We start from the raw sequence: 19,755 nt of genomic DNA, 5'->3' as shown, positions 1-19,755 counted from the left end.
GCTTTTGGAGGCCATGTTCAAGTAGTTTATAGTTGAAATTAGATGAAGACTAATGCTCAAACCTTAATTCATACAGGATTTATTTACAAAAGTATAAGTAACCGATTGAAAGGCACAGTTACAAGCATTAACCATCTGATCTGACGTTGCAAAAACAAAAGACAGAACATAAAGCAGCCTATATAAGTAAAAATAAAGCTGTACACAAAAATAATTCAGTCTCTGTTCAGTCTATTCTGCAGTCTGTTTTTTCTTTTTCTTCTTCTTCTCAGATGCAACAGTTTCTGCTGCTGGTTCTGCATCCGCAGCCTCACTGAGTCGTTTCTTTTTCTTCTTAGCTGGAGTGTCCTCTGTTCCATTATCTGTGGCCTCTGCCTGGGCCTCCAGGTCCTCTGCCTCAGCTTTTCGCTTCTTCTTCTTCTTGCCCGGGGTCTCCTGTGCTCCATTCTCAGCCACAGCAGTCTCCTCTGCCTGGACCTCCATCTCCTCAGCAGCTTGCTTCTTCTTTTTCTTCTTTTCTATTGTTGTATCTGCTTCTTGATTCTCCACCTTCAGGTCAAACAGAAAGTACCATGAGGATCAATCTTTCCTCCTTTGACCAAAAAAAAAAAAAGTATCTTTCAAATGGCTTAAATGTGAGACTCTCTTCAGTGATCAAGCCCACTAATTAGGGCCAGCCAATGGTTCGGAGTCAAGTTAATTTAGCATGTCGTACACTGAGAAAAGACCACATTGTGAGGGTCAACTCTCAAATCAAACACGCAGGGCCAGAAGCTAAAACAAAACATTACCTCTGCATCGCCATTGGTTTCTTGCAACTTCTTCTCACGCTTCTTGCGTTTCTTTTCTTTCTTCTCTAGTTTGCGCTTGATCTCAGCAGCAACATCTGTCGCCTGAGTTGACAAAGAACAAAGAATGTGAATAAACCAGGGTTAAAGCAGGAGTTATTTTTCTTTCATCATTCATGCTGCATCAGACTCATTAAATCAGCTTTCACCCCCACGGTGATGTCAGGGAAAGACATTTCATCATTTACAGCATTGCCTCATTGAACTGATCGTATGTCATTTTGAGAAAAAGGAAAAGGCCATTTCAGGATATTTTGTGGTGCTCAGTGCACCACCCCCAAACTGGGCTCTATAAAAGACCAAACTCACCTCTTTTACAGCCTCTTTCATGACATCCACATTTTTCCGCGGCAACTCGCCCGACTCGTAGAAAGACAGGCGCTCTTCCACCTGCTCACGCAGCTTGTCACCAAACACACTCGTGGGCACCTCTGTAAGAAAGTTAAAACCAGAGATCAACTCAAACTCAGTGGGAATTACAACAGGCTGACGTGTCTCTTAAAGGCACGGGGCTTTGCTCAGGCAATAGCTTCTCAACACCAACCCAAGGGTTGAATACTGTTGACGAAAAATAAACGCATCATGGCAACTGTGCCACCAGCCCAGGCACGTACGTAAAGTTTTACCATTGTTATGTTACAACGGCGTCACTTACCAGAGAAACAGTCAATACGTGAGGCGATAGTGCATTTGTTTGCCAGATATCTGGAGATGCGTCCTTTATTCTTGGCAGCTGCACGGCCAATAAAGGTTGAGTGGAAGATGAGGCCGTACTTGGGGGTGTTGCCACGTGTCTTCAGGGCTCTGTGTGAAGATACAACTGCTTTCACATTCAGGATAAACCGGGAAATGAGAATTCTCCAATTGAAAACAAGCCAATCTGTTAGCGAGAGAATCTTTGAATCAGTGTCGTCAGTAAGGACACTTTCTTTGGTTTAGATTCGGGCAACAATTTTTCTGTCTGAAAATGAATAGCACCCTCTGGTGGACTCTGCTCTCACATCAACACTTGAAATTAGGGGGGTGGGTCCAATCACACAACTTTTAACAGTAATACTAAATAAATTGAAGGTGATTACCATCAGGAAAGTTTCATATATGGATTAAAAAACAAAACCAAAAACAGCTTCAAGTAAGTCTTTCCAATATTCTACCTCTGTGCTGTGAGTGGATGCTCAGACTGTGGGGGTGCATTAGGGCGAGAGGGATCACTCCAAATGAGACTTAATTTTCATATGGTCACCCTGCTCTGCTCCGGCCCAACCCTGCCATCACTGCAACCACATCTTTCCCCAGCAGGGAGGGGGTGCCCCAGTACCTGAACAGGGCCTTCTCTGCTCCCAGGATCTGAACTGTGGACGCTGGGTACTTCGCCAGGTTGGTTAAACTCCCAGCATGAGAAATCAGTCGAGCGCCAACCTAAATTAAAAAAAAACAACCAAAAAAAAACCAACAATCAGTCTTCCACCACAAAAAGCTCAAACTTAAACTTGGATACAGTTGGAGGACCATCAGCACCGGATATGTTTTTCACCACAGATATTCAGTGGATTGACAGATTTTGGCATAACATCATTGGTCCCGTGTCCAATGTAAAAACACATATTTGATATTGTGCTCACCACTTCTCCGATTAAGGCTGCCAGGTTTGGTGCCACCTGGCTCATCTTGGACCGCAGGTACTCCTGCAGCTCCAACCGATACTCAGCCAGAGACACAACGCGACTTGAGAACCGCTCTATGTTGATCAGGTCAATAGGAGAAATGTCCATACCTGAAGGAGAAACAACCAGGAGGAAATGAGCAGAGGAAAACGCATACGGCATATTATGTTGGGTGCAAAATGAGTTTGTTTCTCCCGACAGGATCCGCAGCGAGGATTAGTGCCTTCACTACAGGTTTATGAGAGAGCTTCTCTACCCCCCTGTGTTAGTCACCAGGGACAATTATTGGTCCAGGGTGGGCAAAAAAGGGGCACAAAATTAATCTGTAAATCCCTAAAGAGTACACATCAATATGAGCTTAAACCAACCACAAAGTGGCTGCATTAGCTCTTCTGAAGACAGTTAGCAAATGCAGCCATGTACAGATCAAACTCTAGAATGTAGTGTGCTGACCCATAGAGGAGCGCGATGCGTCCAGAATGGCCTGAGCCTTGGCACTGTCCATCACCACCTCCTCCAAGCTCTCCAAACTCTCCTCTGACAGCTCCTTCCTGTTTCCAATGAGCTGGGCCAATCGGCAGTACATCGAGTTGTCCGACACAATTTTGATCAGCTCTGGAAAGTGGTAGCCATACCATTCACTGTAAAGAAACAGTTGTTAGGTTCAACTGTTAGCAAGCTGCAACGCCAGACTGACATACACGTGGCAAGGTGTCTCACCCAAGGGTGATGCCTTAGCAGACATTAGCTAGCAAAGCACAAGTGTCAGGGGAGGTTGATGTACCTCCTGTTTCTATACAGACAATATTCTGTGGTGCACTGCCTGTGGTAAACATTAGGAGGATACTCAAAACAGGAATCTCATTTGCAGACCGAATAAAACTAAAAATGGTCAGAGCCAGTTTATTAGGACCCAAATAACCAACACACCAAATTACACCTTTCCAGTAAATTTATACCATTGTGCCCTCACATATAGGTGCTATGCGATAATGTAACCACAGAATGAAAACTAAACTAAACATTTTGTTCCGATCAGAAACCTACCGGACGCGCATGGAAAAGGTGTTGATGTCCTTATCAAGCTGATCCAACAAAGCAATAGACTGGATGATCATGTTGTCGACTCTGTTGACATTAAATTTGACCTTCGCTCTGGAGTAGCTGTGACCGAGACCCAGCTGTGCCTTGGAGGCAGCCTGGCCAGTCAGGCCCTTAACCAGGGAGTGAAAGTGCAAACGCACGCCTGCCGGGCAAAAAAAGAGAAAAAAGAAAAGAGTTTGTTGGGGTTAAGGGGAAAGGGTCAGAACAGCAAGCGTCTGTTGTGGCTGTTCAGATTTTCAGTATGAACCATCATGATTTTCAGCATCACAAGATCACATCATGACAAACCACTTTAAAAAATAAAAAAAAAACATCTTTCATAACAATTTCAACTCAATCATATTCAAGGTACATTTGCTCACAATTCACAGAACCGGTAACCTGCCCCCTCACCTCTGGTTATCTCAGCCACCACCCCTCCAGTCTGAATAGAAATGGTAAATTCTTCCTGTAAAGCAGCTCCGATCTTTGCATCAGAAACCCCCAACACAGCTTTCTTCTTTCCAGATAGGGGAAGGTTTGTCTCCAGGAACAACTTGAGATCAGCATGAACCACACCTAGATAACAAAATGACACATTTGGATGAAATCATGAAACTATGTTGTCAAATGTTCAGTTAAATATTAAAACAGTCAAAACGTCTTTCCTCAGATGTTCAGGACATTTAAGCGTCAGCATTTTAATTCAGTGGATTGACAGATATATCACATCATTACAGCTGAGGATACTTTAATCTTACTATGGGAAACACTTGCCTTCAGAAACAGCATTCATGTTCTCGAGGGCAGCCTGGGCAGACTTGAAAGGGAAAAAGGCAGCCAGGCTCACCATGCCGTTGAACTTTCCGATGTTCAGCACGCTTTCCTCAACCTGATAAAACACACACAGTGAGTGATGCCTTTCCTCATCTGAAAAACAGACTCGAGTAGCTAAAGTTAGCTCGGCAGATTCACCTGAGGTAGCAGCATACCGATCTCCTCCACCTCTTTGACGGCGAACAGTGCGTAGCCCGCCGCATGCTCGAACAACACGTGCAGCAATACCTGCAAACGTCAGAGTACCAATACTGAGAAGGGAGCCAGACATCTACTAACTGATAGCATGCAACGCCAGCACAAACAATGAAACGTGTGCGTAGAAACTTTGGGTGAAGCGGAAGTTACCACTGGTCTGCACGTGGTCAGCTGTGCGGCACAAGTCAACCTTTTTTTTTTTTGTTGGTAGGTTGAGTCAAATATGCGATTCTGTATTTAAATTGAGTAGCTATCAATGTCTTATACGACTGTTTTAAAATGTATATTGTACTGATAAAACCTTAACACGTCACCACGCTGTCGTCTTGACGAACCCACGTGTTGACCTGGGCCCACCCCAACGTGCTCTTAAGCTAACATGTGCTAACAGCCTAGCTAAAACCACCTAACGCCAACCCATGTTCAGAAAGTTAAAATGCACATTACTGGAGTTAGCTGCATGACTGCGACTAACAAAACCGCTATTGTCTAATACAAGATATATATGCTTAAATTGTTCAAATAAAAATACTTTTAAAGACTCCCGCTAAAAGAGTGCGAAGTGCTGAAAGGCCCACTAGACAACATTATACTTATCAATCTAGACGTTTTTCTTTTGGAACGACCGCAGTTTAACAAAAAGTCTTGTATTTTATAGTGCTAGAATAAGTTTGCAGTAAAGTTCAGATCGCCAAGTCCATTTCTCTTACCATGATTACAAAGTTTCTGCAGCAGCACGCAATGCGTGTCTGCCCTGGTGGTTCGCCTCACAGAAAAAGACTGCGATCACTTTTCAGCAAGCTGCCACATTGCCCAGATCCCGCGATATTGTGCTAACATCGCGCGATCCAGCCAAACTCTCTCCTTGTTGCGCATGGATTCAGGTAGTGAAAAGGATTATCATTTAAAATGTTAGGGCTCGTGCTATTGTATGTTTCTTGTAATTGTTAGGAAAACATCAAACCAATAAAAAAGAAAAAAATATTTGCTGCATCACAAAATATCTCCTCTGTTATTCAAATCCATTATTTACTGACTGTAGTGTAGACGATTGCACATCCACAAAGGTGTTTCTTGCATACTCTGGTTCACAGTATTGTCATCTCCTCAGGGACACTTTAAAAAGAAAGATCAGGTTAAAAGATAAGCAAATTAACTGTGAGGGGGCACAATGCAGGGAACTTCCACACTGTGGGATTAATGAAGGTTTATCTAATCTTAACAAGCATAAAGTAACACATGAAAACGGCAAAAAAGGAAAATAGAAATATGAGGGCAAAGACATACAAAACCACCTGAAGAGAACAACAACAATGTCACAATACAATGCAGTAAGTATACAGATGACTGCATTGAGATACAAGACGTACAAAAAAATAACAGAGATATGGACACACGCCGCCAACACAAAACGACTAAAGCAGGGGTTCTCAAATAAGGACTGTGGGCCTGCACTCAGACGAAGGCGGATATAGGTGGATCGATGTCCTCCTTAATATATCTCAGTCTCTGGATGTTTATGAAACATTAATGATTATTCTATCACACATACTTACCAGGGAGCAAAAGCTACATTTTGCATATGTCTAAAGTATTACTTATCATTTTGAGTGGGAGTTATTCTTTTCTCTTTCTGTTTTTTTTTTGGTGTCTGTCCTTTTTTTGTGTAATTGGGAGCATTTTGTGTCTGTCCATGTCATCACTTCAAGTCTCTTGGTTGTTTCTCCTTGTTGTTGCTTAGTTCTAAATGTCTTTGTAGTCGCTTTGAGCTTTTTTGTTGTTGTTGTTGTTATGCAATTCCTTTCGGTTGTATAGTTCTCATTTTGGTTGTTTTCATTTTCTACTTGTGTTATGTATCTTGGTGGTTGTTTGGTGTGTCTTTTAGGTTGTTTTCTGTCTCTTTTGGAGCTTTGAAAAACACCTGGCCTAAAGACATGTATGTGGGCAAAACATTACTAGAAGATGCAAAACGATCAGCACAAGATACAAAAACTGAAAAAAAACTACTGCAATCAGACAAAATTACATAAGGGGACTCAAAACAACCACAAAGAGATAGGCAAAGAGACAGGAAATGGCAGGACTTATTAAAGATTATAAAGATTTGGAAATCTACAGAACACTGAAAAACTATTGCACAGAGTGGACCTACAGTACAGTGCATGAAAGACTCCAAGTGCGTGGTGATGGAAAAATGCAACATGAGCTTATGCGTCACTCTGGTGGTGTTATATTAAAGTGCCAAAGAAGATGCGCAACTGTACTCACGTACTTGACTTGCCAGATCGAGTAATGGGGGTATTTTTAACTGCCCATTCCTGCCAAGTATTTGGACAGCAGCATAAACCTAAAGTGCAATAACATTTCAAAATGTCTATAAAGCTCTTCAGAGTCACAGGGTTACTAAGAAACGGATGTATGCGGGTCTGTGTGCACACGTTCACCATTTCCTGGCAGCTTATAAATGTCACTTTGTGTTAGATAATAACTTGGAGCAGAGAATTTATGACTGACCTCTTAGGACAGATTGTCTCCTGGCTGTTTCCTTTTGCTATCTAACTGTGTGACCCTCATGAAAATCATGTACAGATTGAACTTTGTCTTTCAGTTCGCACTTTGTTTTCATTATAATGTGATCATTCTCATCCCAAGTTGCGTTATACAAATGTGTGTTTGCGGTCATGGGAGATCATATGACAATATGAAAAATATGAGACTTTTTGTGTTCTCTGACGAATAATTAACAATGGAGTCTGTAGACCAAAAGCTACCCATACTTAACGCAAACAAACACTGTCCACACGGTACAGGGATACTCATCAATGTGTCAATGTGTCAGTCTTGTCAAAGGCCTACATACAAACAGCATGGGGAGCTTATTACCCTTATAAAAAAGCAAGATTCCCACGTAATGTCTGTGTTTCCAGGAGCATGGCAGAGAGTCTTTGAAGGAGCCTGTTGAGAGGCGGATGTGAGGGAGGACAGCAACAAGTTTAAGGATCGGGAGAAGGCTTGTTATAAAGGCTGAGAGGGACAAGCTGATGCTCAGACAGGAGCCCTGCTCATCTTAAAGGAAACTTCAAGTAACTGAACAAGGCTGACACAGCACGTGAGTGAGATATAGTTCGCTCTGCCTCTCTCTTTGTTGTTTTACTGTTGCCTTTCCCCTCTTTGATGTCCTCTCTTCAGCCGCTCATATTCGTATACAGAGCTGTGTTGCTATCGTAAGTATTGCTGGTTCACTCCAGGTTCTTGTCTCTCTTATCTGTGGAGCAGTTTGTTGTTCTGCCTCACAGAGCCCCCCACACTTCTCTATCCCTTCTTCTTCCTTATCTCCTATCTGTTAGCCAACCTAGTTCTTACATAGGCAGAGAGATCCTTTGAGTCCTTCTCTTTGCTATTATCAGTGAGTTGTTCGTGCATGTTATGTCAAATGTTGACCTATTTTCACTGTCAAAAAAAAGATTTCACGGGGTCGCCCATCCCCCGGACATTGTTGTATATCTGTATAAACCTTCTGCTCTGAATGGACTGTGCTTCGTTTTGTGTAAGATTATATGCCAATACGTGTGTGTGTGTGTGTGTGTGTGCAGGTGAGAGCAGAATGAGCATGCGCAGAGCAGTGGCCGGTTGCACGGTGCTGTTGTGCCTGGTGGCGCTTCTGGTCGAGAGAACAGAGGGACACATCACGTTCTTCAGCCCAAAGGAGATGTTGCTGATGAAGGTAAGCAGCTTGTGTGCAGAAGTAGTGCCGAACCAGTCAATTAATTGATCATGAATGCAACAAAAGAAATCAATCAGCAGCTCCTGTGACAATGTTTCTTTTTCCTGGCGGCAAACTTTTCAGTACAAATGGCAGTAAAAGCCTGGTTTAACCCCCCCCCACCAATAGGAATTAATTGGCAGAATAACAGATTTGAAAGAAAATGTTTCTTCCAGCTGCAGGCTTAGTAACAATTCAATACCAACTTTTTGTGGTAATATAAGACTTTTTCTCTACTGAATCTGTTTGATAAGCTGATAAGCTTCTTATTCCCTACGCAAAATATAGAGGTAAAAGCATTGGTCAACTAATTGGTTAGTGCTCTTCAGAAGACACAATCTGCCAATATTTTGATTAACAGTTAATCTGATAATGAAGCCATATTTTCATAAGTAAGAAACAAAATACAATGCCCCTGATTCCAGTTTCAAGACAGACATGAAGAAACTAACTCCAACTCTTGGACATCTGTCCACTCCTTGCTTGAATTGAACAAGCAACTGAGACGTGCAACTGTCAAAGTGTTTTGTAATTTACCAGAAGGTCCAAATCAGCATATATTAGCTGTCTGTGTCTGAGGAAACTAAGAGTCTTTTCATAAAAGATGTATCCATACATACCTAGATCTTAATAAATATGAATAAAAGACACAAGAGAATGTTTATCTGGCATTGCAGTACTTTTTACATTATTTTCATATACATTTGTATGCTTCTCCCCTGTGTTTGTGTGCCAGGAGCGAGACAATAAAAAAGACATGGAGACTCGATCAGAGGACGGTCAGTTCGAAGAAGTCATCACCCAACAGCTTCCTCAAGTGCAACATGATGGAAATCCTGTGAGTACACACATGCACCACCTTTACTCCCTGTGCCATCCAAATGTTCACCTGCAAAATATTTGTCATTCTTGCTTTTGTTGTGTCCAGGATAAAACGATGGAGATAGCTGTCCGTCTTTCACCCAAACAACTAGAACACGTGGCGCCGGTGCTCGAAGAGATCATCCATGAAATAGTGGAGGAGCGTCAGAAAGGTATTTGACTGGTGCATGATATAGTTGTAATACACATTAAAAGAAGCCAAATAGAAAATAATGTTTTGGTTCAAGAATTATTTGGTGACCATAACATTCCTTTACTCTCTGTCTCTGCAGCCAAGTAACAAGGCCGAAGGCATGAAGTGACGAATACTGTAAAAATCTTCAAAGAAAGCACTGAATGCTCAATTGTTTTGTTGTGTTTCATTAAATCAGTCAATAAAGGAAAGCTATTGAATCCTTCTGGAGCTTGTTTCGTAATTCCTGAGAGAGCACTTCAGATTGTTGGCCACATGGTGTCAGCAGCTTTCTCAGATGTCACAACACTTAGATGAAAAGGCAAAGACTTTTCACAACTGCTTCAAAACATGCTCTGACATTTGACTGCTTTACAGTGACTTGTTTCTCAAACCAATGCAAGGAAACATGTCAAAGATTTTGGAAAAGGAGGCAATGCATTCAGAGGTCAAAGTCAGGTGACAGTACTGAAAACCTGGGCATTTAATTATTTCATAGAAAATACATAGCTGTCCATGCCCTATAAAAATTGTGTAAAAGAATACATTCAAACATTTCCAATTGATACTGCGAGACAACTCTGCATATTTTATCAGATTATCTCAGTCAAGAAGAGCTAGCAGGACTTTGGTAGTTTTTTTTAAATGATCTAACCCTGCCAGATAATCGTTTTAGAGCTTTGATGTCAGTCTTTCACAGATCTCAAAATCCTTGACCGCAAGGGCTGCATCTCGAGCTAAAGGGGCAGGAAGAATCAGGGAACAGTCGCTGTCAAAATACTTCCCGGTTACCCCCTCTAGTTCCTCCGCCACGGCGCAGTAGATTGGGCTGACTGCACCATCCTCTGGCGACTGAGATGGAGACAAGAAAGGTGGATAGGGAGTGAGTGTACAGTCAACAAAACCTGACTACAGATATAAATCTTTGCAGGGCAGGTATAAATATGCAACCAGGAAGTTTACAAAATCTCCGGTCAGATGTTTATCTTGTACAGCCACTTGTTGAGCAAGCCTTTCATGAACATCATAAGGATCCCATTGCTCGGAAGCTCTAAATATATCGTTCATATGATCATGTTTCACCACAGATGAGCTGTGAAATAGGTGGCAAAGTCTCAACTGGTTTTCCTGGTTTTAGACATCAAACGACATTTGCCTTTTCCAAATAGTACACACAGTTGCCTCTGACATGTGTCTGCCATATTGAAACTACCGGGGTTACTTACTTTTAAAAATACTTAAGTATTCAAAAGTACATTTTCTAATATCAGTACATTGCTGTATTGTTTTCCGAGGGCTTTTAAGGAGCCATCTAACTCTAAGAAAGCACCTGATGACTTACTGACATGTAGAACCACTCTGTTACAAAAAGTCTGTATCACCTGTAAAAATTTTAGCATAAAAATTCAGTAAAAAAAAAACAAGGACAGTACTGCGAACAAACTACAACTCTGTTTTGATGAAGATCTTCAGTTCACAAAACCCTCTCGTTGTCTTGGCAGAAAACAGCCTTGCAGCCAAATCCAGTTTTCAGCTGAGACTCCAGGAGTGTTTTGCGATTTGAAGATCTTCACCCATCCACACATCAGCACAGGGTGAGTAGATATTGAGCAAGTTTTCACTCTAAAGAATGGTGAACTATCCTTTTAAGAGGTTTATTTCTAAATATACACATTTCTGTCAGGAATTTCCATTTCACTGCATTGTTCTTAATCACCAAATATAGAACATTAGTAGGGTTATAAGTTTAACATCATGTGTACATTTCTTTAATGCCCAAAGAAACTCGCAAACGAACAGCTTGCTCAGGCATGACTGACGAACCCAAGGCCTCACTGTCAGCGGCATTGCCTAGTTGTTAAGTGGATTAAGAACACAACAAGCACTCATCTTCTTCAGGTCATCCTATGGAAAAAAATTCAACACCCGCCAAAATGGCTAGTAAGTTTTTATTCATACCAGCCAAATTCAATTTTAGCCCGCATTTGGCGGGTTGACGGGTGTTAATTAAAGTTAAAGTTTAATTAAAGTTGATCTCTTTTACCAAACTAAGACAGCTTCATTGGCTAGTTAATTCCCACTTACCTAAACTCGACAGAATAACAGGTAAAACTCACCTAGTGGAGTCAACAGTACAATATTTGTCTTTGAAATGTAGTGGAGTGAAAGTCACAAGTTTCCAAAAAAACAAATACTCAAGAAAGGTACAGATACTCAAAAAATGTACTTAAGTACAGTACTCAAGTAAATGTACTCTGTTACTGTCCACCACTGCCAATAACATATAGGGGAAGTGTTATGTGCCCATACTTGTTTTTGTGGCAAAATAAATAATTCATACTGCTTATGTTGTAAAAGGGGATAGTAGTTGGGTTGAAGGTGAGAGCAGTTGGGACATATCATAGCCTAAAAATGCTAAATTTTTCCCTCCTGGTAATGTTGGAATGTACTAATAACTGAGTAAAATTTGGTTATAAATAACAAAAGGGAAATAAGAAGTGAACTATTTGTTTTAAGACAGAGCATTCTTTTTGTCCATCCTCCTTCCCATATTCTTGGAGCTGGGCACTATCTTCTTTCCTTTCATAAAATATGGTCCTCTATCCTAAAAGAGGACCTCAATCTCCATACTTTATTTTCAAGGTAATTTAAATGGCTGCCTCTCAGGTACTTACAGGTAGAAACCTTCCAAAGCAAACACTCTTGATCTTCCCTCCTTTTCTGCTCCCATGCATCCACTTTTTTCATGCTTCCTCTGCATGAACACTATCTATCAACTGTATAATTTTACAGCCACAGTCTTTTTTTGTTCTTGCTTATCAGTGATCATTGCCCGCTGACCTTGGACTACATCGTTAGGTGATATATTAAGTCTTGTTCGTTGGCATTTAAAGTCAAGTAAGCTTCAAGTTTACAGTCTACTGCCTTACATTTTGAGCCTTGACAGGAAAAGAAAGCATATTTTAACAGTGGATTCAATGCTTCAGCAGGCAGTTGCAACTTTGATCTAAATTTGGATAAAACAGTGCTAGAAGGTTAAATCTCTCAGTGTGATCACACGTCGTTCATTTTGTGTTTGTCTCGGAGCAAACCCAGCTTGTCACAGTTTAGGAAATAGCAGATTTCCGTTCTGTCTTGATGGGATGAGGGCACTACTGTAACAGGTAGAGCTTTTTGAACAGCAACACAACATGCCTATCGATGTGAGATTTAATAAATTGTGTGAGCCGTGACTCTGCAGTGACATACAGTGATGTACTCACCTTGAAAAAGAAAAACCCGATGAGGTTAAAAATATAACGGATCCAGAAGGGATAATGCCTCATTACTTCTGTCATGACAATACCAGGGTGGACCGAGTTGGCTGTGACACCTATGAGTACACGAGGAGAGAAATACACACAGACATACATCCATCAGCCATAACATTATGACCACCTGCCTAATATAGAGTGTGCTCTCCTCATACTGCTAATAGAGCTCTGACCAGTCAAAGAACACTTGAAGGTGTCCTGGAGTGTCTTGTACCAGGACTTTGACAAGGGATCCTTTGGGCCTTGTGAGTTGTTGGGAAGGTCTTTGTGTATTGAGCTTGCTTCCCATGGATGCTTTCAGATCCCATCAGATTGGTATCTAGAGAGTTTAGAGGTCAGGGGAACACCTCAGACTCTTTGACGTACTTTTTAGCCCCTCCTAAGCTGTTAAGCTGTTTATGTTATTGGTCTGTAAAAATGTTTAAGTAGGATGCAGGTTTTCCCAGCAGATGAGAAATGTTGGTCATTTCATTTCTGACCATGGAGAAAGAGGAACCAGGTTTCACTGCATCAGTTCTTTGCTTTTTTAAGCCAGTCCCATTGTGAACCTGACACTATGATACAAATGAAGTACGATGCTGTCTTGTCACTGTTCACTGGTGACTGAGATGGAGACAAGAAAGGGGGAGAGGGCGTGTGTGTGCAATATAGCCAACAAAAACAAACAACAGATATAAATCTATGCAGGACAGGTGCAAATATGCAATAAGGAGGTTTACAAAAATATGTTTGTGTCACGGTTTACGTTCTGTTTCATGTCTTGTCTCATCATTTCCTGTTTTATTTTGGAAAAAGCACTAACTGTCCCCTCTCGTTTCAGGTATCTTGCCCTTCCTCCCGTGTCAAGCGTCTCATTGTCTTCCCTGATTCCCAAGTGTTTCCACCTGTTCCCCTTGGTTCCTCATGTGTTCAAATAGTCTGCGTTTCCCGTGAGCTTCACTACCAGCCTCACAGTCATAGTACCACGAGCCTGCAGTGAGTGGTCCTCCTGCAGTGTAATCTTGTTTTGTAATTTATTCTTAGTCCTAGTCTTAGTTTATTTATTAATATGGTAAGTTTCATAGCCTTGTTTGTTCCTCCGTTTTCTAGGAGAGATTTTTCATTATAACATTTCATAGTCGCCTCTGTTAAAGGAGAGTTTTAAGTTTATAGTGCCTCTGTTTTTCAAGTGAGTCCTTTGTGTAATTCCATCTTGTTAGGAGGGCGTGTCTTTGTTTTGTAATTTGTTCATAGCATTTCTGTTTTCCTCCCAGTGTGGAGAGATTTATGTTTTGTAACTTTCATAGCTGCGCTCATCCTCCGTCATAGCTACCGAGGAGAGCGCTTAGGTTTTCATAACCCTTTACTTTGCTCTGCCTGGAGATCGCCCTGCCTTGCTGTGTTCTGTGTGCTTTGCTCTCCATTAAAACCTCTGTCTAGTACAGAGCGTACCTTTACAGAAGGATTGCACATTACAGCAGAAAAGTTTAGACTTTTTCAATAAATATATTGTATAAATTGTTTCAGTGCCTTCAAAATTTAAAATCCTCAGCCAACAGGATTTTATAAATAATTGGACATTCAAATCATAATGTCTCCATCTGACTAGTCCTAGTGCTTTTAATTTGCTATGTTTTTGACTTGAAATAGATTTTCACCTGTATCCCGTAGCCTGCGTGCCAGCTCATTGGTACAGATGATATTATGCAGCTTAGTGTGGTTGTAGACTTGGTCCATGCGATGACTGAGGTTCTCCCCATGAAAGTGAGAAAAGTTCACTTGACCTTTTGTGTGGTTGATTGAGCTGATGGTGACAATACGGGCTGACGCTGAACGCTTCATCAGGTCTGGAATAAAACAATATGCTATCAGGAAAGATCAAAAAGATGTGCAAAGAATAGATGGGAAATGACAGTTTAACCCTAACCCTTAAGTATGTCAGTGCGAGAGAGTTGACTATCTTACCCAGCAGCAGGTTGGTGAGCAGAAAGGGTCCCAGATGGTTGGTGGCAAAAGAAGCCTCAAACCCATCTTTGGTCAACTGCTTGGGCAAACCTGAAAATTAGATTTTAAAAATGTGCACATAAATGACCACAAAACAAACACAACTGAACAGCTTCTTCCCTAAACATGACTACAGCCCCAACATTCATATCAATACCAGAATTACGACAGCCGTAGGATTTATTTATTTATTTTTTTAGCACAGACCATTTCACTTACTAATAACTTCAATGTGTGTGACACATGCTCATTTTTGTGTGGATTCAGGTTTTTCCCATCATTTCACATTCCTTTTCACTTATTTTTCTAACTCTTTTGAAGCTCGACTTGTATGCTTTGGTTTATAGATGCTTTGGGTATAGTCCACAGTGGAACAGATCTATGACTGCCAAATCCAACAAGAATGAACGCCGTATGCAAGTTTCTGGTTTCCAAAATGCACAGTGAGTGCACAGTGCAACATGTTTGCTATTGTCACCTGATACTCCTGCATTGTTTACGAGGATATGGAGAGCTTTCTCCTCCTCAAGAATTCTCTTTGCAAATTCCCTGACAGAGTCCATGGAGGAGACGTCCACCAGACGCAGATGGACATCTTCATTTCCCGTAATCTGCTTGATTTCATTTAGTGCTGCTGACCCTCGGGACTCGCTTCGACATGCAAGGATAACACGGCCTCCACGGCGTGCAAAGTCCAGGGCAATGAACTTCCCAATGCCTTGCAGAGAGTAGGAAAGCAAAAAATTAGTGAACTTTTCCATGTCCAAAAACATGGTCAAATAACAGATACATCAGCAGTCAACTTATTGAAATGGGGAAAACACAAATGCACTTGTTTGTTATAATTATTCAAAATGAAGACCTTCAAAAAGTAGAAGAAAATTTTTATTTTCATTTTCATTTAACATTTGTTATTAACATTTCTATTTAAGGGCTCAAGTATAAACCCCCCCCACAGCACAGGGAGACAGGCTTCAGAAAACCAAACATTCTGCTCTCTAAACTGAATCCCTTACTATGGAGTCGTTTATATAATATGTTTATCTAGATAAATTCTGGTGCAAGGTAAATTAAAACTGTGCCATTTATTTGTGCAAGAATGGGGCGGAGAGAGAGAGGGAGTGAGAGATAAAACTAATTAGGGTTTCAGATTTCAGACAAGGGAGGAAAACTGCTCTAGAAATCATTAGCTACAGCTCACAGGGAAGCTTGTTCTGTTTGTGTATCAAAAACATCATAACCTGGTGCGACATATGTGTTTTTAACCCTTTAAGACTGGAGCAATGCACACATCACATCAAAATTTTCAAGACACACAAGCTATTTGATTCTTTTTTATTTAAATGGTGATAAACTTCAGAGCAAAGTTGGTCATTTGCAATAAAAGCAGAAAATTCAGCCTCTCAAAGGTTTTTTACTTCATGTTTGTTGTGTCTTCAGAGGCTGAGAATTAAAGTTTTAGTGGGCAGTTTGAAGTGTTTTCATGTTGTGTGGGTTTTGGTTTCCTTATGATGCATGTGGTTTGCAGATGCTCAGTGCCTTAGTTCAGCTTCCCTTGTGAATTATGTTAGTGTCTGCTTTAGATATTTGTGGATTGGTTTATTAGATCTAGTCAGTCCTCAGATTATTGCTGCCTGCCGTTATCCCAAGATGTACTCAGTTGCCTTTATCTTGTTATTCTATTACAATGTTAACCCCTGATCTGTAATCATTACTCACCAGCATTCACTCATCTAACCACCCCATCCAGTACATATGCTGATTGGTGTTCACTGATCAGATCCTTCACATAGCTCTGTCTTTTGTTATCCAGTCTTTGGTTATCTTCTCTTCTCTGGACTTCTCTGTTTTTTTGTTTTTTTTTTGCCCTGAGTTTATTCTTCAGCTCTGACACTTGTCTTCCTCCTGGCTGTTTGGTCTTGTGTTCGGGTCGTCCTTCTCTCGGGACAGTTAGCTTTTTCAAAGGTTCAAATTACACACAGTAGTTTTAATAGTTCTACAATACGGTGCATTATAGGACAGTTATAACATTTTATATGCTAACTGAATATATTCAATGACGTTACAATATATACAAAATGTAGTTGTAGACAAAAGAAACAAATATTGTGAAGATTTGTGGTAAAGATGAATCCATCACACAACAATGTCTGAGTAAATTCAATTCAAGAACTTGTAGGCAAAATGTTTTAAAATAACGATGGTATAAATTAAAAACGAGAAGACAGCCTTCAGTAACAGGTAGGGCAATTAGAGCTTATGTTTCGACTGGCTCAGCCTTGGAGAAAGTGGTGAAATCTGTTTGAATGAGAGGAGGGACAGAGTCATCATGTCAGTGCAAATTAAATGAGAGCCCATCTGGTCTCCAGGGTTTTGTGAGACTGTTTTGCTTTTGTGTGAAATTGCTCCTTTTTTCACTTTCTCAGTGTTGACTAATGCTCCTAATAATTTCATAGGCATAAATGTGTGCCAGGTGGGAAGAAAGAGGACATAAATGCAGGGCAACTGGACAAGAGGAGTTCAAGAGTGACGTTATTGTCAGCTCACTGGCTTGCAGGTAACAGAATAGCAAAAATATTTACATGATCGAAGCAACGATGTGGAAAGAGAGGGATGGAAAACAGATTGGAGCACAACGGCGGATAAAAAGGCAATAGGAAGCATTAGTATGAGTAGGTGAAGTGAATTCAAAAGAAAGTTCAAGATGAAAAGTGGATGAACTTTGATGAACATAGATGAAAAGTGGTAGGGTGGAATGCCCTTAGACTTTCTGTGGTACGAATTGTGATAACTGATGCGACTGCCTACATTTTTATGTATATATGTCTGGGATATGAAAAAACAATGCAAAATGTATATTTCATTAATATTTCCTCTTCTCATGTAGCATACCTTCACAGAGCTGTGATGAAAGAATGAACCCATTCCATACACAGACCCCCACTAACCACCATTTGCCCATTAGATAGTGTGCATGGCAGATTACACATATATGATCTTGCTGGGGAACTACCTGCCCTCAGGTTTACACTGCATACAAATAATCTGTGGTCATTTGATTGAACACCAGTGTACCCAGAGATGTGAAACCTGTAAGTGCATTATGAACAAGAACAACAGATGTCTTAATATTTCAAAACAGAAGTCCTATTCAACACATGACCTGAGTATCAGATTATAACATTCTAATTGCACTAATCCTTTTGATCTAATGGTAGCTTCTCAATGTTACAGAGATTTCTCACTTTCTCTGGTTGGCAATCAAACTTTTAGCAAACAAATAATACATGCATATTTGAACCCTGCTTCTCCGGGCTCCGTCACCCAAATGTCCCAACACTGAAGACGCTGTTTCAGTGAAACAACTACATCATAACTGTAATCATCTCTGGATGACAGGCTTAACAAAATAATCTGTTCAATTGATGTTTTCTCTGGAAGATTTCATGAATACAGCAGAATTTTTGGGAAAAAACTCTGACTTTTTGGGCATTCCAGGGACAAAGAAATCCTTCTATAAATTTGTAACCTGTTAACTGTAAAGTACATTCGGAAGGAAATATGCAGTTTTCCATCAAATATTGTTTTGACAGATGAAGCCACTCTTTACTTTTCACACAATACATGATATAAAAAGCCTTTAAAACACACATTTACAGAATAAGCCAGGCATTTTTTCGATTATAACTCCAAATGGCACAATATCTTACCAAAGAAAAAGCTAACAACAGGTCTGGGTCTCAATCCTCAGATTTAACTGGTGTTATTGTATGGAAATGTGTAGACTAAACGGTTTCCTACTAACTCCACCTCCAACGGGAACAACAATAAGTATGTTACAATTACTTTTCAGACAGAGCCCAAACTGGCTCTAACACATTTCTCTGCTCTTAGTCTACTTACGTGTTCAGCTTTTGTTTAGGCCTATAATAAATATTTGATTCTGGACTTTCTTACTTACTTTTGAATTGGCCTATTTTTGCCCATGGCTGATATTGCAACGTAGTCTGAAGCAGCGTGTACGGCCGCCAGTATCTTCTAATGGGGCTTAAATGTCTACCCCCAAACCATTATGCTGAGGGGTACGAATGTGGCTGCTCACAAAATGTTTTGTAAAGGGCTACAAATAGGGTGCCAGATGTTCATGTAATCTTAATAAAGTCCGAATAGCTTTGTATATTACGGCTTTTCCTGTGTGCCCACATCCAGTGAGAATGTTAACAAAGGGATGCAGACAACAATAATACCACAATAATAAGATCACGCAACTTCCACGAGAACTTATTCTGCTCAGATTTTGTGTTCGGTAACTTTGCAGTCCTCTCCACCAACCTGTATTGGCTCCTGTCACTATCGCAGTTTTCCCTGTGAGACTCACGGCGCAGGCTTTTGGATCCCAGCGTGCTCTGCGCTGTAAGCGCACAACAACATACAGCAGCACTGTTGAAACGGCCCAGAGAGGGTGACAAAGAATATCCATGACAATAATTTCCCGTATACAGTCCACCCTGTACTAGAAAGCAGTGTCCAGAGAACGCAGAGGCGATTTGTAGTCCTGTAATTGCGCCACATAGGTCCCGGCTGCTGCAGTAGGAGTGCCTAATCCTGAGGAGCTTTTAAAGTTGCTGGTTGGACCGTTGCTTGTGCTCTTTAAAGCGTCATTTCTCGTTAAATGAACGAAAATTAAATTTGAAATCGAAAGTTACCTAAGATGGTATCTCTGCTTTGTAAACTTTACTCAAATTACTCCAAGTATTCCTGAAAGTTCATTGAAATTGAGAGGTGAGAGTCGTTTTGCCAGCAGAGTTATTAAATATTAAATGAGACAGTTTTTAAAAATGTTATTGTTATCTAAATGTCACCCCACGGGGAATTCAAATGTGTGGGAATCTTTTATATTTGTCTCTTATATTGATCCTAAGGCAACACTATAATGGGTATAGGTACATATGGAAAGAGCTTCTTCAGGGGAGAGCGGGTCGTGTGCTGGTGCGAGATGTCATCTGTAACT

General features: G+C 40.8%; 3 protein-coding genes and 2 non-coding genes across 6 annotated transcripts; 1 reads left to right on the top strand and 4 right to left on the bottom strand.

The window, feature by feature from the left end:
- Window positions 1-65: 65 nt before the first annotated feature.
- On the bottom strand, window positions 66-5,420 carry nop56 (NOP56 ribonucleoprotein homolog). The gene is made up of 12 exons (XM_072382637.1): window positions 5,341-5,420; window positions 4,571-4,660; window positions 4,373-4,487; window positions 4,010-4,174; window positions 3,560-3,758; window positions 2,966-3,153; window positions 2,471-2,622; window positions 2,167-2,267; window positions 1,504-1,652; window positions 1,158-1,279; window positions 792-893; window positions 66-549 (listed from the first exon to the last, which is right to left on the bottom strand). Exons 1-12 carry the CDS (start codon window positions 5,341-5,343, stop codon window positions 232-234), a joined length of 1,704 nt encoding a protein of 567 aa, XP_072238738.1. The 5' UTR covers window positions 5,344-5,420; the 3' UTR covers window positions 66-231.
- On the bottom strand, window positions 970-1,037 carry LOC140304268 (small nucleolar RNA SNORD57). Its single transcript, XR_011915260.1, has one exon. It is a non-coding gene; the product is annotated as a small nucleolar RNA SNORD57 (small nucleolar RNA).
- On the bottom strand, window positions 2,696-2,826 carry LOC140304273 (small nucleolar RNA SNORA26). Its single transcript, XR_011915266.1, has one exon. It is a non-coding gene; the product is annotated as a small nucleolar RNA SNORA26 (small nucleolar RNA).
- On the top strand, window positions 4,737-9,670 carry mlnl (motilin-like). The gene is made up of 4 exons (XM_072382643.1): window positions 4,737-4,833; window positions 7,561-7,739; window positions 8,224-8,354; window positions 9,130-9,670. Exons 3-4 carry the CDS (start codon window positions 8,235-8,237, stop codon window positions 9,433-9,435), a joined length of 426 nt encoding a protein of 141 aa, XP_072238744.1. The 5' UTR covers window positions 4,737-4,833; window positions 7,561-7,739; window positions 8,224-8,234; the 3' UTR covers window positions 9,436-9,670.
- Window positions 9,671-10,053: 383 nt separating this feature from the next.
- Window positions 10,054-19,326, bottom strand: LOC140303750 (retinol dehydrogenase 11). Of its 2 annotated transcripts, XM_072382639.1 has the most exons (6): window positions 19,077-19,326; window positions 15,223-15,462; window positions 14,706-14,795; window positions 14,399-14,587; window positions 12,711-12,820; window positions 10,054-10,299 (listed from the first exon to the last, which is right to left on the bottom strand). In XM_072382639.1, exons 1-6 carry the CDS (start codon window positions 19,222-19,224, stop codon window positions 10,120-10,122), a joined length of 957 nt encoding a protein of 318 aa, XP_072238740.1. In that variant the 5' UTR covers window positions 19,225-19,326; the 3' UTR covers window positions 10,054-10,119. The 2 variants fall into 2 exon arrangements, with proteins under 2 accessions (XP_072238740.1, XP_072238741.1); XM_072382640.1 differs by lacking the exons at window positions 10,054-10,299; window positions 12,711-12,820 and adding an exon at window positions 12,836-13,080.
- Window positions 19,327-19,755: the final 429 nt, after the last annotated feature.

The sequence above is a fragment of the Leuresthes tenuis genome, unplaced genomic scaffold (assembly GCF_036924035.1).
Source record: "Leuresthes tenuis unplaced genomic scaffold, fLeuTen1.0.hap1 SCAF_3, whole genome shotgun sequence".
Taxonomy (NCBI): Eukaryota; Metazoa; Chordata; class Actinopteri; order Atheriniformes; family Atherinopsidae; genus Leuresthes; species Leuresthes tenuis.
Note: the sequence above shows the minus strand (reverse complement) of the source record. Positions and strands in the feature narration are given on the sequence as shown.

What these genes read in the sequence shown, in the direction of transcription:
- nop56 (XM_072382637.1), bottom strand. An exon ending in CATGAATGCTGTTTCTGAAG is followed by an intron (nt 4,175 to 4,372) that starts GCAAGTGTTTCC and finishes TTTGTTATCTAG; the next exon opens with GTGTGGTTCATGCTGATCTC. An exon ending in CGCATCGCGCTCCTCTATGG is followed by an intron (nt 2,623 to 2,965) that starts GTCAGCACACTA and finishes TTTCTCCTTCAG; the next exon opens with GTATGGACATTTCTCCTATT.
- mlnl (XM_072382643.1), top strand. Translation starts at nt 8,235, where the DNA reads ATGAGCATGCGCAGAGCAGTGGCCGGTTGCACGGTGCTGTTGTGCCTG. An exon ending in AGGAGATGTTGCTGATGAAG is followed by an intron (nt 8,355 to 9,129) that starts GTAAGCAGCTTG and finishes TTTGTGTGCCAG; the next exon opens with GAGCGAGACAATAAAAAAGA.
- LOC140303750 (XM_072382639.1), bottom strand. Translation starts at nt 19,224, where the DNA reads ATGGATATTCTTTGTCACCCTCTCTGGGCCGTTTCAACAGTGCTGCTG. An exon ending in AGTGACAGGAGCCAATACAG is followed by an intron (nt 15,463 to 19,076) that starts GTTGGTGGAGAG and finishes ACTCTCTGCAAG; the next exon opens with GCATTGGGAAGTTCATTGCC. An exon ending in ACGCAGGCTACGGGATACAG is followed by an intron (nt 12,821 to 14,398) that starts GTGAAAATCTAT and finishes GTGTACTCATAG; the next exon opens with GTGTCACAGCCAACTCGGTC.